Genomic DNA, 18,724 nt, shown 5'->3' on the forward strand with positions numbered 1-18,724 from the left:
TGTGTGTGTCAGGAACAACTTGAGAAACTGCAAGTTGCTTCTGGTGTGGGAGAATTGACTGTCTGCAGGGACGATGTCCAGGGGACACCCGGATGTTTTGATGTTTTATTATTCTTGTGGGAGGGTTCTCTCATGTCACCGCATGCAGAGCTGGAGCTGACAGAGGGAGCTCATCCACGTTCCCCCCGAATTTGAAACTGCAACCTGTCAGTCTTCAGTCCTGCCGGTGCAAGGGTTTAACCCATGATGAGAATGACCCACTGCAAGACCCATAATGAATATTAAACTCATGTCTTGTGTTTTAATTTGTGTTAATTTGTATTTTGCAAATTACTACTACTACTATGTATTTTATATAATGTTTACCATTATTATGCGTTTTTAACTATGTTGAGCCATGACGAGAGGCAGGTGGGTTATCATCATCACCACCATCACCATCATCACTACTACTACTACTATTACTACAATTATTGTTACTACTATTACTACTGCTGTTATTATTACTATTATTATTACTATTATTATTACTATTATTACTATTATCATTATTATACTTTGCAGCATGACAACTTTTAATCTGCTTTTCATTAGTGGATTTTAACTTGTATTTTAACTTTGTTTATCTTGTTATATGTCTTTTAATAGTATATTATGTCTTGTTTTAATGATGTTGCATCCCACTTCAAACCGGAGGGAGAGGTGGGTAATAAATTAATAGTAGTAGTATTACTACCACTATCTCTATTACTATTATTATTACTACTACTACTACTACTACTATTATTAGTGTTGTTGTTATTATTATTATACTTTACAGCATGACAAATGCATGAGCACCACATCTGGGTGTTTATTTCTCCAAAATATAACTCCAAAGTGAGGAAGTATCTTGGAAATGCATCTTGGGAAGACAAAGGGACAACTCTCCATTGCAGAGTCCCATTTTCTGGGCCGTTGTCCACTTCTTCCACTTGAGGCTCACTTTAGGAAAGGGTTGACTGCTGCATTAACATACCATTTGCCATAAGTGCATGCCATTGCATTGAGAGGGACATGCAGATAGAAGAATGAGCCATTGGGGAAAAGGAAGGAATGGCATGCAAAGAAGAGCAAGAGGGCAACAGTGTCCATTGACTCCCACATGGTTTCGTCCCCTCTTCAGGCATCTCTCCTTTTCTCAGGAAGTTCCTTTTCTGGTGCAGTTACAACAGGCCCAAGGCTGTATGGTGCCCCCCTTCCATGGCTCGGTCAGAATGTGGAAGAGCATCTCTTGGGACCCTCAGCTTGGGCACTGCTCTCTAGAACAGAGTTTTCCAAACTTTCTATGCTTTTGAGACAATGCCTTGTTTTGCAATACAGTCATTTATTTGGTTTTTCTAGCAAATTGGAGGTTACACTGAACTCTTAGAAGACTTTCATTATCTATCTATCTATCAATAATATGTATTATGTATAAGATCTGGCTAGATGGCTTTGACTGTTTCTTTCTTGCCCAAACGAAGGGGGTAGACAAGATGCCCTTTGGGAGCCTCTTCCAGTGGAGCCTCCTCTCTGGAAGTGTTTTAACTGAGGCTGGATGGCTATCTGTTGGGAGAGTTTTGACTGTGTCATCATGCCCAACTGAAGGGGGTGGACTAGATGCCCTTTGGGAGCCTCTTCCAGTGGTGCCCCCTTCTCTTGAAGTGTTTGAACTGAGGCTGGATGGCTGTCTGTTAGGAGGGTTTTGACTACGTTGTCATGCCCAACTGAAGGGGGTGGACTAGATGCCCTTTGGGAGCCTCTTCCAGTGGCGCCTCCTTCTCTGGAAGTGTTTGAACTGAGGCTGGATGGCTCTCTGTTGGGGGGGAGGGGGTTGACTGTCTTCATGCCCAACTTAAGGGGTGGACTAGATGCCCTTTGGGAGCCTCTTCCAGTGGCGCCTCCTTCTCTGGAAGTGTTTGAACTGAGGCCGGATGGCTATCTCTTAGGAGAGTTTTGACTATGTCATAATGCCCAACTGAAGGGGGTGGACTAGATGCCCTTTGGGAGCCTCTTCCAGTGGCGCCTCCTCTGGAAGTGTTTGAACTGAGGCCGGATGGCTGTCTGTTAGGAGGGTTTTGACTATGTTGTCATGCCCAACTGAAGGGGGTGGACTAGATGCCCTTTGGGAGCTTCTTCCAGTGGAGCCTCCTTCTCTGGAAGAGTTTGAACTGAGGCTGGATGGCTATCTGTTGGGAGGTTTTGACTGTCTTCATCCCCAACTGAAGGAGGTGGACTAGATGTCCTTTGGGGCCTCTTCCAATGGAGCCTCCTTTTCTGGAAGTGTTTGAACTGAGGCTAGATGGCTCTCTGCTGGGAGGGAGGGGGGTTGACTGTCTTTCTGCACAACTGAAGGGGTGGATTAGATGCCCTTTGGCTATCTGTTAGGAGAGTTTCTACTATGTCGTCATGCCCATCTGAAGGGGGGGGGACTAGATGCACTTTGGGGGCCTCTTCCAGTGGCGCCTCCTTCTCTGGAAGTGTTTGAACTGAGGCTGGATGGCTCTCTGTTGGGGGGGGGGGGGTTGACTGTCTTCATGCCCAACTTAAGGGGTGGACTAGATGCCCTTTGGGAGCCTCTTCCAGTGGCGCCTCCTTCTCTGGAAGTGTTTGAACTGAGGCCGGATGGCTATCTCTTAGGAGAGTTTTGACTATGTCATAATGCCCAACTGAAGGGGGTGGACTAGATGCCCTTTGGGAGCCTCTTCCAGTGGCGCCTCCTCTGGAAGTGTTTGAACTGAGGCCGGATGGCTGTCTGTTAGGAGGGTTTTGACTATGTTGTCATGCCCAACTGAAGGGGGTGGACTAGATGCCCTTTGGGAGCTTCTTCCAGTGGAGCCTCCTTCTCTGGAAGAGTTTGAACTGAGGCTGGATGGCTATCTGTTGGGAGGTTTTGACTGTCTTCATCCCCAACTGAAGGAGGTGGACTAGATGTCCTTTGGGGCCTCTTCCAATGGAGCCTCCTTTTCTGGAAGTGTTTGAACTGAGGCTAGATGGCTCTCTGCTGGGAGGGAGGGGGGTTGACTGTCTTTCTGCACAACTGAAGGGGTGGATTAGATGCCCTTTGGCTATCTGTTAGGAGAGTTTCTACTATGTCGTCATGCCCATCTGAAGGGGGGGGACTAGATGCACTTTGGGGGCCTCTTCCAGTGGAGCCTCCTTCTCTGGAAATGTTTGAACTTAGGCTGGATGACTATCTATTGGGGAGTTTTGACTGTCTTCATGCCCAACTGAAGTAGGTGGACTAGATGCCCTTTGGGGGCCTCTTCCAGTGGGAGCATTTTCTATGTGACACACCTGTGGACTACAGGCAATGACACACAGTTTGGAAAGCTCTGTTCTAGGGGATTCTGGTTGCTGCAGTCCACCTCCAAAAAAATCTCTCCACCAGCTCTGCAGAAACAACCATTGGGGTGAAGTCTTTTGTTGACGTGTGAAGTGCAACAATTCCATGCAGACCTACAGTCGGTGAGTTGTTGTCGTCGTTTTTTGCACACTACACACACATGTACACACACGCGCGCGCACACTACACACACACGCTTGGCAAACCCAGATTACTCACGTAAGCAAAAGATGGCCCTTGCTGCGGTCAAACAACACGGCATAAGAGAACGGTCAGTTAGCATCACCCATCAGACCCCAATCAATAGATATATGTATATATTATTTTCCTAGAAAAGTGCCCCCATTACAGTACTGAATGCAAAATGCTTTTGCGTTTGGAACCCAGTTGGTAGCAAATGGGATCAGATGAGGACAAAAGCAAAAGACAGCCCTTACTATAATAATAATAATAATGCTAAGACTTTATTTATATTCCCCCCTATCTCCCAAGGCAGATTCCAACTAACAAAAAAGCAAACATTCAATGCCTTAATATAACAACAAATACAAACATAATAGCGCAAAATAATAGAGTCAAGTTAGACACCCCAAATATATATATATATATATATATATATATATATATATATATATATATATATATATAATTTTCAATAACATTTTGAACAGAGTGCACAATTGTTCCCACTGAATGCAAAATACTTTTGCACTTGGAACCCAGTTTGCAGCAAATGGGGTCAGATGATGACAAAAAGTAGGGGGAAAGAGAGAGAAACAGGGATATTTCCAAGGGAGATAGGAAAGTGGATGCATCACTCTTAAGATGCAAGTCCTTCCAAGCCTTGGAGCCACTTATGGAAAGCTATGCGTCCCTCCCTCCTCTTTCTGCATCTGACGCCAAACAAAGAGGCTGCTTTTCCATAAACAGGAGAGAGATGCGAAGGGAGACGTCAGCTCTTTGGCAAAAGGGAGAGTTAATGAATAACAACTGCAGGGAGGTACCAGTGGCCGGAGGAAGAATTCAATTAATAATAATTAACATTGAAATGAATGTTTTAAATACCGTGATGCTGGTGTCCTTCTTGCCCTTGTGGGAGGAAGCCACCACGGCCAAATACTGAATGACCTTCTTGGTGTTTTCTGTTTTGCCGGCACCGGATTCCCCCCTGCGGAGGAAAGGACAAATAATAATAATAATAATAATAATAATAATAATAATAACCAATGCAATCAAAGCCAGAATTGAAAAGTCAACAACAGATCCTAAATGTAGACTGCAAGGAAGCAGACTAAACAATAGATCACATCCTCAGCTGCTGCGAGAAGATCATGCAGACAGACTACAAGCAGAGGCACAACACCATTGCTCAGACGATTCATTGGAATTTGTGCCACAAATACCATCTGCCAACTGGTGGGATCACAAGCTGGAAAAAATTACAGAGAATGAGCACGCCAAACTCCTCTGGGACTTCCAGATTCAGACAGACAGAATTTTGGAGCATAATCCTCCTGACCTCACAATCGTGTTAAAAAACAAAGTATGGATTGTTGATGTCGCAATCCCAGGTGACAGCAGACTTGAAGAGAAACAACTGGAAAAGCTGACACGATATGAGGATTTAAAGGTCGAACTGCAAAGACTCTAGCACAAGCCAGTCAAGGTGGTCCCAGGAGTGATTGGCACACTGGGCGCAGTGCCTAAAGACCTTGGCCTGCACTTAAACACAATCGGCACTGACAAAATTACCATCTGCCAGCTGCAGAAGGCTACCTTACTGGGACCTGCACGCTTTATACGCCGATACATCACACAGTCCTAGACACTTAGGAAGTGTCCAACATGTGATCTAATACAACAGCCAGCAGAGTGACCTTGTTTGCTGTGTACTAATATTTTTGTGTTTCAAATAATAATAATAATAATAATAATAATAATAATAATAATAATAATGTAATAATAATATAATAGTAATAGGAGCCCCAGGTGGTGCAGTGGGTTAAACTGCTGGGCTGCCAAACTTGCTGGTCGAAAGGTCAATGGTTCAAATCCGGGAGCAGGGTGAGTTCCCGATGTTAGCCCCAGCTTCTGCCAACCTAGCACTTTGAAAACACGGAAATGTGAGTAGATCAATAGGTACCGCTTCTGCGAGAAGGTAACGGCGCTCCATGCAATCATGCTGGCCACATGACCTTGGAGGTGTCTATGGACAACGACAGCTCTTTGGCTTAGATGAGCACCACCCCCAGATTCAGATATGATTAGACTTAATGTCAGGGGAAATCTTTACCTTTACATATTAATAGTAATAGTAATAATACCAATACTACTACTAATAATAATAATAATACCAATAATAATAATAATAATAGGAAGGGAATAATAATATTAATAGTAATAATAATATCAGTAATAATAATGGCACTGGTAATAATAATAATACCAATAATACCAATAATAATAATAATAATAATAGTAATAATAATTATAATGGTGATAACAATAACAACAACAACAATAATAGTGGTAATAATAATAATAATAATAATAATAATAATGTATTGTCGAAGGTTTTCATGGCCGGAATTACTAAGTTCTTGTGGGTCTTTTCGGGCTATACGGCCATGTTCTAGAGGCATTTCTCCTGACGTTTCGCCTGCATCTATGGCAAGCATCCTCAGAGGTGACCTCACCTCTGAGGATGCTTGCCACAGATGCAGGCGAAACGTCAGGAGAAATGCCTCTAGAACATGGCCGTATAGCCCGAAAAGACCCACAAGAACTTAATAATAATAATAATAATAATATCATTACCAAGATACCACCATGAAAGGAAGGTAGCATGCCAAAATTTACCCATTGAGCAACACCAGACACTAATGGCCTCTGAAAGACACTTCTAAACCCGCTTTGGATTTTAATTTGAACTTTAAAGAAGTTTCGACACCACTGAGCCCCAATTTGGGCAGATTCAGGACCACGGAGAGCTCCGTTTATGTTCATACAAACCTCCCCCAAAAGATTAAACTCTGACCATTTGAAAATAATTGAAAAAAGTAGGATGGTAAAGGATGAATGGTCCAGTCAGGACAGCTGGAAAGCATTGGGAATATGTCTTTGGAGGATTCTCTTCTTCAAAGCCGGGCAGATCTAAGACCCCGGATCTGGGGCAACATTTCCAAGTCAACCATCTTCTCGAAAGACGGCTATTTCTTAAAGAAGGAGAGAGGTGGGAAATGTGGGGAGAAGTTTCCTCTGGGTTTGCAACCTTGCCCTAATTTGGAGGGGCCCTAATTTGGAGGGGCCTTCTTCCCTGGAGAAAGAGGCATGAAATAACAACAACAATAATAATAAATGGGGGGTAAAGGAGGGAGGCAATGCTTTGGGATCTTCCTGGGCCTTAAAAGGCCAAAAGACCATTTCGCTTCTTCTGTGTTTTACGGTTTCCGTCCTCCTTCGACTGATAAAAGGAATTAATTCTAATGAAGTGTCCTGGGAATGGTTCCAGGCCAAACAGGCGGACCTGGAGGAATGTTTGCGCAAAAGACCTTTCAATATAATCTCCTCGTTGCTCTCCGTTTTTCCTTTCCTGGAAGCAGGGAAGAAGGTCCCTTATTTTAGCATGAAACAGGGAAAGCGTTGATTTTGGAAGGTCCTGCGTTTGAATTTCTCCTTGGTCCAGAAAGGCCGTTTTCTCAGCTGATGATAGGAAAGATCCCATTGAAAGTAGATTAAACGGATCAATGGTCAAACCTTTGCAAAGTTCATTTGGTCAAGCGACTCCTGGAACGGGACAAATTCCAATGCGGGCAAGTTGGGCAATCTAATTATCCGGGAATCTACATAATTAATCATCATAATTAATTGATACAATTAATGATCTAGGTTAATTAATTATAATTAATTATCCAAGTTCCCAGAAAATTGGATTGCCACAATTAATAATCATAATTAAGAAATGTAATGAATCATCATTATTAATTGGCGTGATTAATTATCATAATTAACACAATTAATTATCATTGTTAACACAATTAACACATTGAATTATCATTATTAACACAATTAACACAATGAATTATCATTATTAACACAATTAATTATCATTATTAATTAACACAATTAATTACAATTAATAAACAATCAATTATCAAAATCAATTGTCAATTAATCACTATAATTAATTGACATCACTATAAAATTGATTATAATTACTATTATAATAATTACTTATCATAATTCATGTTAATTAATTGTTTACAAAATAACCATTTCGAATAACCATCAGTTATCTCTGCTAATTAATGATAATTAATTATCTAGGTTCCCAGATAATTGGATTGCCAAAATTAATAATCATAATTAAGTAATCCAATTAATTATCATAATTAATTGGCATAATTAAGCAACATAATTAATTAGCACAATTAATTTGTGTGATTAATTATAATAATTATTTAACACAATTTTCATTATTAATTAGCACAATTATAATAAATAGAAAATCAATTATCAAAATTAATTTGATAATCACTTTAATTATAAAAATGACTATAAGAATTATTTAATTAATTATTAATATAAGAATTATCATTCATATTAATTAATCATTTTTGAAATAGCTATTTCTGAGACGAGGAGGAGCCTGAGGACTACAGCTCCCAAAGATCTAGGTTTTTGCTCAGCCCTGGAAACCCAGTGGTTGGCATTGGGCAAGTCACACTCTCTCAGCCCCAAAGACAAAAAGAAATATTATGAACGATAGGTTTGTCTTTAGGTGAACACATGTCAAAAATGAAGGTGCATAGCAAGAAGAGAAATTATGTCTTTGACAAACGCCTATTTCTTGCTTGGAACTTGGCAACGTCTTCCTTCTGATAAATTGAAATCCAATATTTCCTTCCAGCTGAGTTTGCAAGGCGATCTTTTGGCCTTTCCTTTCCAGAGGGAATTGCAAACGGAGAACTCAAACGCACATTTTTAAAAATAAAAATCTTATTTTTAGTGCATGTTTTGCCTTCTCTCTGACGGCATTGTAAACAGACTGGATCCTCCAAGGGCCCTTTCATTTGAGACAATTATAGCACTTATTATTTTAACTGGCAGGGTCATCTTGGGATTTGTAGTTTAGGAAGGAGAATGTGGAACTCTAAGCCAAAAGGTTCTAGAGCGCATCACCAAACCTCAAATCCCAGGGTTCTAAAGGACGACTAGGTTATTCATGTGAGTCTTGATCAAGAGAGAAAAGTGGAGTAATAATGACAACAACAACAACAACAACAGCCAAGCAGAGAAGAGAGGAAGAAAAGGAGGAAGGAAGAATAGAAGAAAGGAAGGAAGGGATTTACTCACGTGCAAAGGATGGACTGATCCTCTCGATCTATGGATAAAAATAGGGGAAAAAACATTGCATTAAATCCGAGAAATTTTACTTTAGAGGAAATTATCTGACATATACAGAGCTATCTTTGCGCTTCTTATGCAAGTCCAACAACATAGAAAGGGTTCCCAAAGGCTATCTAGTCCAACACACAACTGAGACCAGAATCAGAAGGATACATCCTTTAGAAGAATGGAAACAAAGATTAGATGGGCATCTGTTAGGAGGGCTTGGATGAGGTCTCCCTGGATGGCACAATGGAGTTGAACTAGGTGACCTTTGGGGACCCCATTCAGCACTATGGTTCTATGATAGAATTGAATAGACAGCCTCAGAAGGTGATGGACTCTCCCTCTTAGGAGGGCCTTCAACTGAGGTTGGATGGACATCTGTCAGGAGGGCTTGAATTGGGTCTTCCTGCATAGACTGGTTGGCCTTTAGGGGGTCCATCCAAATCTAGTGGATTATGGACCCTTGGTAATGCAGTGGGTTAGACCACTGAGCTGCTGAAAGGTCGGTGGTTTGAACCTGGAGAGTGGGGTGAGCTCCCATTGTTAGCCCCAGCTTCTGCCAACCTAGCAATTCAATAACACACAAATGTGAGTAGATCAATGGGTAATGCTCTGGAGGGAAGGTAACGGTGCTCCATGGAGTCATGCTGGCCACATGACCTTGGAGGTGTCTATGGACATCGCCGGCTCTTTGGCTTAGAAATGGAAATGAGCGTCACCCCCCAGAATTGGACACGACTAGACTTACTTTATTGACGTCTTTGGAGGGAGGGGGATATTTATTTATTTATTTAAACATCTTTATTTAGAGGTTGGTTGGTTGCCTTCTAGGTATGCTTTAGCTGTGGATTCCTGCCTGGCAGAGAGGGTCAGAGTATATGGTCTTTGGGGTTCCCTTCCAACTGTAGTGGATTTTGGCCTTGGAAGGAAGTGGGTTCTCCTTCGTTGGAGATCTTTATATAGAGGTTGGATGGGTTACTCTTCGGGAGAGTTTGGATTGGGTCTTCCTGTGTGGACTAGATGACCTTTGGGGTTCCCATTCAGCCCAATAATCCTATGTTTTTAGTAGCTGCTGAGTCTCGCTTCCACTTTTGCAAATCTTCCCTTCTCCAACCCCTCTTTTTAAAGTGGGGGAGTAATGTGAACCTACTTGCATCTATCTTAGGTTCGTCTACACATCAGAATTCAGTTTAGGAGCTGGTGTCTCTTCTGCTTTGTGGCAGCCCTATCTGCAGAGGCCAGTGGCTGAGAGCGGGCAGCTTGACCATAAAAGGAGAAACCCTTCCATCCTTGCAGCTGGGCATCTGGGCCTCCCTCCCTCCCAAATACTATTAGATCTGGATCGAGGGAGGGAAAACAGACCAAGATTTCTCTCCGCTATTTTTTTAATCCTATAGCAATCCCCAGAAAGGGATAAAAATGCTGGGAGTCAATGGGAAAGAAGACTAGGACTCAAAGCTAGCGGGGTCCCCCAAGGCCATCTAGTCCAACCCACAACTGAGACAGGAATCTGAAAGGTAAACCCTTTAGAGAAGAATGGAAAGTAAGAGTCATTGGGAAGGAAGAACCGAACTTGTCCATTCTGGAAGGGGCCCCCCAAGGCCATCTAGTCCAACCAACAATTGAGGCAGGTATCCAAAGGATGAATCCTTTAGAGAAGAATGGAAACTAATAGTCATTGGGAAAGAAGAATTGAACTCGTATATCCTGGAAGGCCCCCCAAAGAATGGAAACCAAGAGTCAACTGGTCCATCCTGGAAGGGTCCCCCAAAGGCCATCTAGTCCAATCCACAACTAAGACAGGAATCCGAAAGGTAAATCCTTTAGAGAAGAATGGAAACTAAGAGTCATTGAGAAAGAAGAACTAAGCTCATCTATCCTGGAATAGCCTCCCAAAGGCCATCTAGTCCAATCCACAACTGAGACAGGAATCAGAAGGATAAGTTTTTGAGAGAAGAATGGAAACTAAGAGTCATTGGGAAGGAAGACTGAAATTCAAGACCCAGGAACACACCTCTGGAAGGGGACCCCAGAGATCATCTAGTCCAACCCACAACTTCTCTAAAGAATAAGTCCTTTAGAGAAGAATAGAAAATGGGAAATCATTGGGAAGGAACTTGAACCCAAAACCAGGGATCATCTCTGGAAGGGGCCCCCAAAGGCCATCTAGTCCAACCCACAGACAGGAATCAGAAGGATAGGTCCTTTAAAGGAATGCAAACCTTTTCTATCAAGTTCTTTCTCTCTTTCTTTTGGAGAGGTTCAGGTTTGGAGATACAACCAGTTGACATGTATTCATTTATTTATGTTAAAATAAGCAGAAGCCAATAACTTGTTGGATAGACAACAGAAGAAAACAAAAAAAAAACCCCAAAGACTATAGCAAAAAGAAAGCAGGAAAACTATAGCAAAAAGAAAGCAGGAAAACTTCTTTTCAAATCTTATTTATATCTATACGTCTGGCCCAAAGGGTCAAGCAAAAGGAAGATGAGAATATGGTTTGAGCTGTGGACTGTGGCTCTGGATTCAAACCCCAATGCAGTCCAGGAAACCCAATGGAGTCATTCTCAGCCTCAGGTAAACGCTCCCCAGACAAACCTTGCTAAGAAAATCCAGGATCCATTCTGTGGTGGATGATGGATACTAGAAGGTAAAGCAATGAATGCAATGTTCTGGGTTTGTATCCACATTTTATGGGTGCTATACAAGGTTCTCAGTTCTAAACTCCTTCACAAAATAAGACATCTATCCACAACTGAAAGGAGCTTGTGGTGGAAGCTTCTTCCCTGGATGTTTTTAAATAGTGGCTGGATGACCGTCTGTCAAGAGGGCTTTGATTGTGCTTTTCCTGCATGAAGGCAGATGGGGTTGGACTGGATGGCCTTTGAGGTCTCTTCCAACTCTAATATTCTGTAGTTCTATATCACCATCACTATTTTAAAGCAAAAGCAAGATGGCAATCCGTCAGGAGTGCTTTGATTGTGCTTTTCCTGCACAAAAGCAGATGGGGTTGAACTGCATGGCCTTTGAGGACCATTTCAACTCTAGTATTCTGTGGTTCTATATCATCATCGTCGTCGTCATCATTGTCAACAACAACAACATTATTTTAAAGCAGAGGCAGGATGGCCATCTGTCAGGAGGGCTTTGATTGTGCTTTTCCTGCATGAAGATAGATGGGGTTGGACTGGATGGCCTTTGGAGATGCTTCAAACTCTAGGATTCTACGGTTCTATATCATCATCGTCATCATCATCACTATTTTAAAGCAGAAGCAGGATGGCCATCTGTCGGGAGTACTTGATTGTGCTATTCCTGCATGGAAGAAACATTGGACTGGATGGCCTTTCAGACCCCTTTCAACTCTAGGATTCTATGGTTCTATATTATTATTATTATTGTTGTTGTTGTTGTTATTATTATATTTATCATCATCATTTTAAAACAGAGGCTGGATGGTCATCTGTTGAGGGAGCTCTGATAGTGCTTTTCCTATCCCAGACGGGGTTGGACTGGAAGGCCTTTGGGGACCCTTCCAACTCTAGGATTCCATGGTTCTATATCAATACCATCATCATTATTTTAAAGCAGAAGCAGGATGGCCACCTGTCGGGAGGGCTTGATTGTGTTTTTCCTGAATGGAAGAAGAGTTGGACTGGATGGCCTTTGGGGTCCCTTTCAACTCTAGGATTCTATGGTCCTATATTATTATTATTATTATTATTATTATTATTATTATTGCATTTTTAATTATCATCATCATCATTTTAAAGCAGAGGCTGAATGGCCATCTGTTGAGGGAGCTTTGATAGTGCTTTTCCTGCACAATGGCAGAAGAGGTTTGGACTGGATAGCCAAACTCTAGATTCTATGATTCGTTGTTGTTGGGTTGCTGTGAGTTTTCCGGGATGTCTGGCCATGTTCCAGAAGCATTCTCTCCTGGCGTTTCACCCACATCTATGGCCATGTTCCAGAAGCACTCTCTCCTGATGTTTCACCCACATCTATGGCCATGTTCCAGAAGCATTCTCTCCTGACATTTCACCCACATCTATGGCAGGCATCCTAAGAGGTTGTGAGGCATTATTATTGTTTTGAAGCAGAGGCTGGATGACCTTTGGGGTCTCTGAATTTAGAAAGGGGTTGGATTGGATTGGGTCTTTCCCAATTTTACGGAAGAGGGAACCCATGGGCCCCGAATCGCATCATTTGGCAGCAAAGAGGGGGCAGCCAAATCTATGATGATCCCATGCTTTCCTTCCAAGAGTGAAAATGCAGCAGGAAATCTCCCATTATAATCTGTGACGGAGGGAGGGCTGGAAGGATGGGATCCAGAGAGACGTCAGGGATCCTGTCCAGGAGGGATCTGCAGAGCCTCAGGCTCCAGACGTCAATGGGAGCCCTTCTCCATGCCCCTATTTGCCCAAAGTATTTGCTCCGCATCGGACCGCACTCCTGGGTCGTTGGCACCGAAGCGGGAGAGAAACAGCCCTTGCCCTTTTTGAGTCAGATCCTGGCTGCAAAAGGCGGCAAAGGATTCCTAGGAATGTCCCTACATTCCGCTGTTGTTCTCGTTGTGGGTTTCCAAGACGTTTCCCGCTAATGGAGACCATACAATGGGGTTTCCTGGGGCTGAGAGAGTGGGACTCTTGCCTCCGATTTATGGAAGCAATGCAATGGGTTTCCAAGGGATGAGAGCCAAAAAAAAAGGTGTGTATTGCAGTTGGTGCCTGCTTATAATTCCTTCTTTGAGAACAAACGTGTTAAGACGCCAACACCTTCCAACAAAGGATTCTTCCAGGCAGGAAGCAGTCAGGCTTTGAAGCTGCAAGGCTATTCTATGCTAATCAAGGTGGCCAATGGCAACATTCATACCTGCCTCCAACAGACAAGAGTTCTTTCTCCCACCCTGGACATTCCACAGATATATAAAGCCCACTTGCCTAGTTTCCAACAGACTGCCATAGATGTGGGTGAAATGTCAGGAGATAATGCTTCTGGAGCGTGATCAGACAGGATGGAAAACTCATAGCAACCCAAGAAAAGACAACCTTGGGATGCATCTCTGCTGCAGAATGAATGCACTTTGATTGCTTTGGTGCAATGCTATGGAATCACAAGGCCTTGATTCTTCTTTTTCAAAGGATGCTGATGCCTCACCAAACTACAAATCCCAGCATCCTATAGCATTGAGCCATTAAAGCAGAGATGAGGTCCCTCAAAGAGGAGCTCCTGAAGCACTTTCCCCTTTTGCTTTGATTCAGCACTAAGATGACTGTATGATGCGAATCTAATGCACACCTTAATTATGAAGAGTTTTTTTAATGTCGGGAGTGACTTGAGAAACTGCAAGTCGCTTCTGGTGTGAGAGAATTGGCTGTCTGCAAGGAAGTTGCTCAGGGGACTCCTGGATGTTTTACCATCCTGTGGGAGGTTTTTCTCATGTTCACACATGGGAAACTGGAGCTGACAGACAGGAGCTCAACCTGCTCCCCGGATTTGAATTGCCAACCTTTCGGTCAGCAGTCCTGACAGCACAAGTGTTTAACCCATTGCGTCACCGGGGGCTCCTATGAAGAAGTAATTCAGCATTTATGACTCAGGAAAAAACACCGTTTTACATAGTGTAATAATACCATAGTTACTCAAATCTAGTGCTCCTCTTTTTGGGGGCTGAATTATGAAGAGGTTTGAGTAAATTAGATTGGATTTGAGTAAATATGATATTATTAAGGTAATGTAAGGTAAGGGTTTTTCCCCTGACATTAAATCCAGTCATGTCTGACTCTGGGGGTGGTGCTCATCTCCATTTCTAAGCCGAAGAGCCGGCGTTGTCCATAGACACCTCTAAGGTCAAAGAGGCCAGCATGACTGTATGGAGCATAATTATTTTACCACCAGAGTAGTAAAAAAAATGTGAGTAGACCTATTTATCTACTCACATTTGCATATTTTCAAACTTCTAGGTTGGCAGAAGATGGGACTAACAGTAGGAGCTCACCCCATCCTCCGGATTTGAACCTGCAACCTTTCAGTTAGCAAGTTCAGCAGCTCAGCGGTTTAATCCACTGTGCCACCAGTATTATTACATTATGTAAAATGTTTTTTGTTCCTGGGTCATAAATGTCATTTCCTAATTGGGTCTATCATAAAAACGTGGAAAATGTTGATAAACTGGCAGAACTTTGTCTTTGCAGCACATTTTGCTATAGTTTTTCAATGGAGTCTCAAAAACTAAGTTTCAGGAGGAGAACAACTACTTTCAAAGTAACTTCTGCACAATTAAACAGTAAAACAACACTTCCAAATCAGGAAAATGACATTTTTCACATTTTGTTGCATAGTGTTTTTGTTGCTGTTGTTATTGTTATTCCTGACCTTGCAGCATGCTCCGGTAGGCTGTGTCGGCAATGGCGTAGATGTGGGGAGGCATCTCGTGCCGCTTCTTGCCTTTGTACATGTCCACGATCTTCTCTGAATATATGGGCAGCTGCTTGTAAGGGTTGACCACCACGCAGAAGAGGCCTGAATATGTCTGGAAGGAAGGAAGGAGGAAACAAACCCAGCAAGTTATATCCCTTCTTCCTTTCGGTGGCTCCCCTTAAAACAGTGGTTCTCAACCTTCCTAATGCCGCAACCCCTTAGTACAGGTCCTCATGTTGTGGTGACCCCCAACCATAATGTTATTTTCATTGCTACTTCACAACTGTAATTTTGCTTCTGTTATGAATCGTAATCTAAATATCTGATATGCAGGATGTATTTTACTGGACCAAATTTGGCACAAATACCCAATACGCCCAAATTTGAATACTGGTGAGGTTGGGGGTGATTGATTTTGTCATTTGGTAATGCTGGAGTTGCTGGGATTTATGGTTCACCTAAAATCAAAGAGCCTTCTGAACTCCACCAATGATAGAATTGAATCAAACTGGGCACACAAAATTCCCATGACAAAAAGAAAATACCGAGAAGGTCTGGTGGACACTGACCTTGAGTTTTTTGGAGTTGTAGTTCACCTACTTCCAGAGAACACTGTGGACTCAAGCAATGATTGATCTGGACCAAACTTGGCACAAATATTCAATATGCCCAAATGTGAACATTGGTAGAGTTTGGAGAAAATAGACCTTGCCATTTGGGAGTTGTAACTGTTGGGATTTATAGTTCACCCACAATGAAATAGCATTCTGAACCCCACCGACAGAATTGGACCAAACTTTCCACACAGAAGCCCCATGATCAACAGAAAATACTATGTTTTCTGATGGTCTTTGGTGACCCCTCTAACACCCCCTGGCGACCCCCACAGGGGTCCCGACCCCCAGGTTGAGAAACACTGCCTTAAAACATTTCAAAACCCCAATTTCTCTCTTCCTGCCCCAAAAGTGCTGGGAAACATTACTTTTTTGGACTACAGCTCCCAACATCCCTGCCCTTCAATACGGAATGAATGCAGTTTGACCCCACTTGAACTACCATGGCTTGATGCTATGCAATGCTGGGACTTATAGTTTGACAAGGTTTCAAGGTGCATTTACACTGTAAAATTAATTCAGTTTGGCACCACTTGAACTACATTGCTTTGATTCTACGGGATACTGGGACTTGTAGTTTGACAATGCCTCAAAGTGCATCTACACTGAAAAATTAATTCGAGTTGGCACCACTTGAACTACATTGCTTCAATGCTATGGGATGTTGGGACTTATAGTTTGACAAAGCCTCAAGGTGCATGTACACTGTAAGATTAATTCTGTTTGGCACCACTTGGACTACATTGCTTTGATGCTATGGGATGCTGGGACTTGTAGTTTGACAAAGCTTCAAGGTGCATCTACACTGTAAGATTACTTCAGTTTGATGCAACTTGAACTACGTTGCTTCAATGCTATGGGATGCTGGGACTTGTAGTTTGACAAGGCCTCAAAGTGTATCTACACTGCAAAATTAATTTGATTTGGCACCACTCAAACTATGTTGCTTCAATGCTATGTGATGCTGGAACTTATAGTTTGACAAGACCTTATGGTGCATCTACATTGTAAAATTACTTCAGTTTGGTGCCACTTGACTATGTTGCTTTGATGCTTTGGAATGCTGGGATTTGTACTTTCACAAGGCCTCAAAATGCATCTACACTATAAAATTAATTCAGTTTGGCACCACTTGAACCACAATGGCTCAAAGCTACGGGACGCTGGGTCTCGTAGTTTGACAAGGCCTCGAGGTACATCATTCCACTGTACAACAAATGCAGTCTGACACCACTTTAAATGCTGCGGACTGCTGGGAGTTGTCGTTCAGTGAGGTTCCCATCCTCTTTGGACAGACATTGCTAAGGTCCTTGGGAAACTATAACTCCCATGAACCCACAGTTTTCAAAGTGGTGTCAAACTGCATTCATTCTCTTTCATCAAGATCCAAAGCTGGATAGGAACTGCTCCACACAGCCTATTTATTTGGAGAGATATAATCCCAGCATCCTTTACCTCTAGGCATGCAAGCAGGGGATGCTGGGACTTGCAGTCAAGGAAAAGTTATTGAGGCCTCATTCTCTGCTGATAGGATTGCAAACCCTTCTCAGATGCAACAACAGCATGCTTTTAAGAAAGCGGAGCATATGTTTGCAAAACACTTTTTTTTACCATATTAGGAGCCTGCACCCAAAGGCAGGGCTTTATATGGCATGGAGCAGAAGCAAGGAAATCCACAGGGAAAACAACCCTTGGAAAGAGGATCCTGGTCATTTATTTTTGGACAGCAGCTCTCATGGTTTGGGGGTTCTGAGCTTTGCAGTCCCAAGAGAAGGGACGATCACAGGATTCTGGGATTCGCAGTCCAAAAAAAGCACAGCTGCATTGCAAAAAAGGCAAGAGTATGGAATGAATTGGCATTAATTCTACAGTGCAGATGCACCCGGGGGTATTTCCTTCGAACTTGCATATTAAGTGAAAGCAGCCATTCATAACAACACTCTCACGGCATACACTGTTGTTATTGTTGCTGTTGTTGTTAGCATAGTCATCATCACCCTGCTTGCACCCAGATGTGGTCAAAATGGCAAAAAATATATCCATACAGAAGAAAAGAGAAGCTAGGAAAAGTTGCCGTACTTTGTTTCTATCTGAGCCGTCCTAGGGCTGCATCTACACCATAAAATTAATGCTTTTTTGGCACCACCCGAGCATTGCTCAATGCTAGAGGATCCTGGGAGCTTCAGCCCTGCAAGGGGCTGCAAGGAGAGGCGGGTAATAAATGACCACCACATCATCAAAGGGAGCACTATTATTATTATTATTATTATTATTATTAGTTGCCCCCTGCCATGCATTGCTGTGGCCCAGTCTATGTATGTGTTGTGTGTGTGTATATGTGGGTGCATATATATATATTTGTGTATATATGTATGCTTGCGTATATATATATATATATGTGTGTGTGTGTGTGTGGTTTGGCTCATGCGTTGTAATGTTGTGTGTATATATGTGTGTATATGTGTATATATTTGTGTATTTCTGTGTTTATATGTGTATATGTATACTGTGTATGTGTGTGTGCTTGGGTATATGCATATATGTGTATATATGTGTGTGTGTGTGTATAAGCGTGTAGGTGTATATGTATGTGTGTGTATGTATAAGCGTGTAGGTGTATATGTATGTGTGTGTATATATGTATATTTGTGTGTGCTTGTGTATATATGTGTGTTTGTGTATATGTGTATGAATGTATGTGTATATCTATATATGGCTTATTTTGGGGGATTTTAAAGTCCGTTCTGCTGGGGGGGGGGTTGTGTGTTTTTAATAGGTGATGGTCACTTGTTGGCCTGATAGGTGTATTGTATCCAAATCTGGCGTCAATTCATCCAGTGGTTTTTGAGTTATGTTAATCCCACAAATGAACATTAGATTTTTATTTATATAGATTATTATTATTATTTTGAGAGAATTGATTAAT

At 42.3% G+C, this 18,724-nt stretch overlaps 1 protein-coding gene across 1 annotated transcript in view; it reads right to left on the bottom strand.

Moving 5' to 3' along the window:
* The window catches only part of LOC137095087 (myosin-11-like), a 75,048-nt gene that overhangs the window by 47,307 nt on the left and 9,017 nt on the right, over positions 1-18,724 (bottom strand). Inside the window, exons 3-6 of the mRNA XM_067461311.1 lie at positions 15,140-15,296; positions 8,723-8,750; positions 4,433-4,535; positions 3,587-3,607 (exon numbers count right to left, since the gene is read on the bottom strand). Coding sequence (XP_067317412.1) covers positions 3,587-3,607; positions 4,433-4,535; positions 8,723-8,750; positions 15,140-15,296 — 309 coding nt within the window. The remainder of the gene's footprint in view (positions 1-3,586; positions 3,608-4,432; positions 4,536-8,722; positions 8,751-15,139; positions 15,297-18,724) is intronic.

This window comes from Anolis sagrei, chromosome Y (genome assembly GCF_037176765.1).
Source record: "Anolis sagrei isolate rAnoSag1 chromosome Y, rAnoSag1.mat, whole genome shotgun sequence".
In the NCBI taxonomy this organism is placed as follows: domain Eukaryota; kingdom Metazoa; phylum Chordata; class Lepidosauria; order Squamata; family Dactyloidae; genus Anolis; species Anolis sagrei.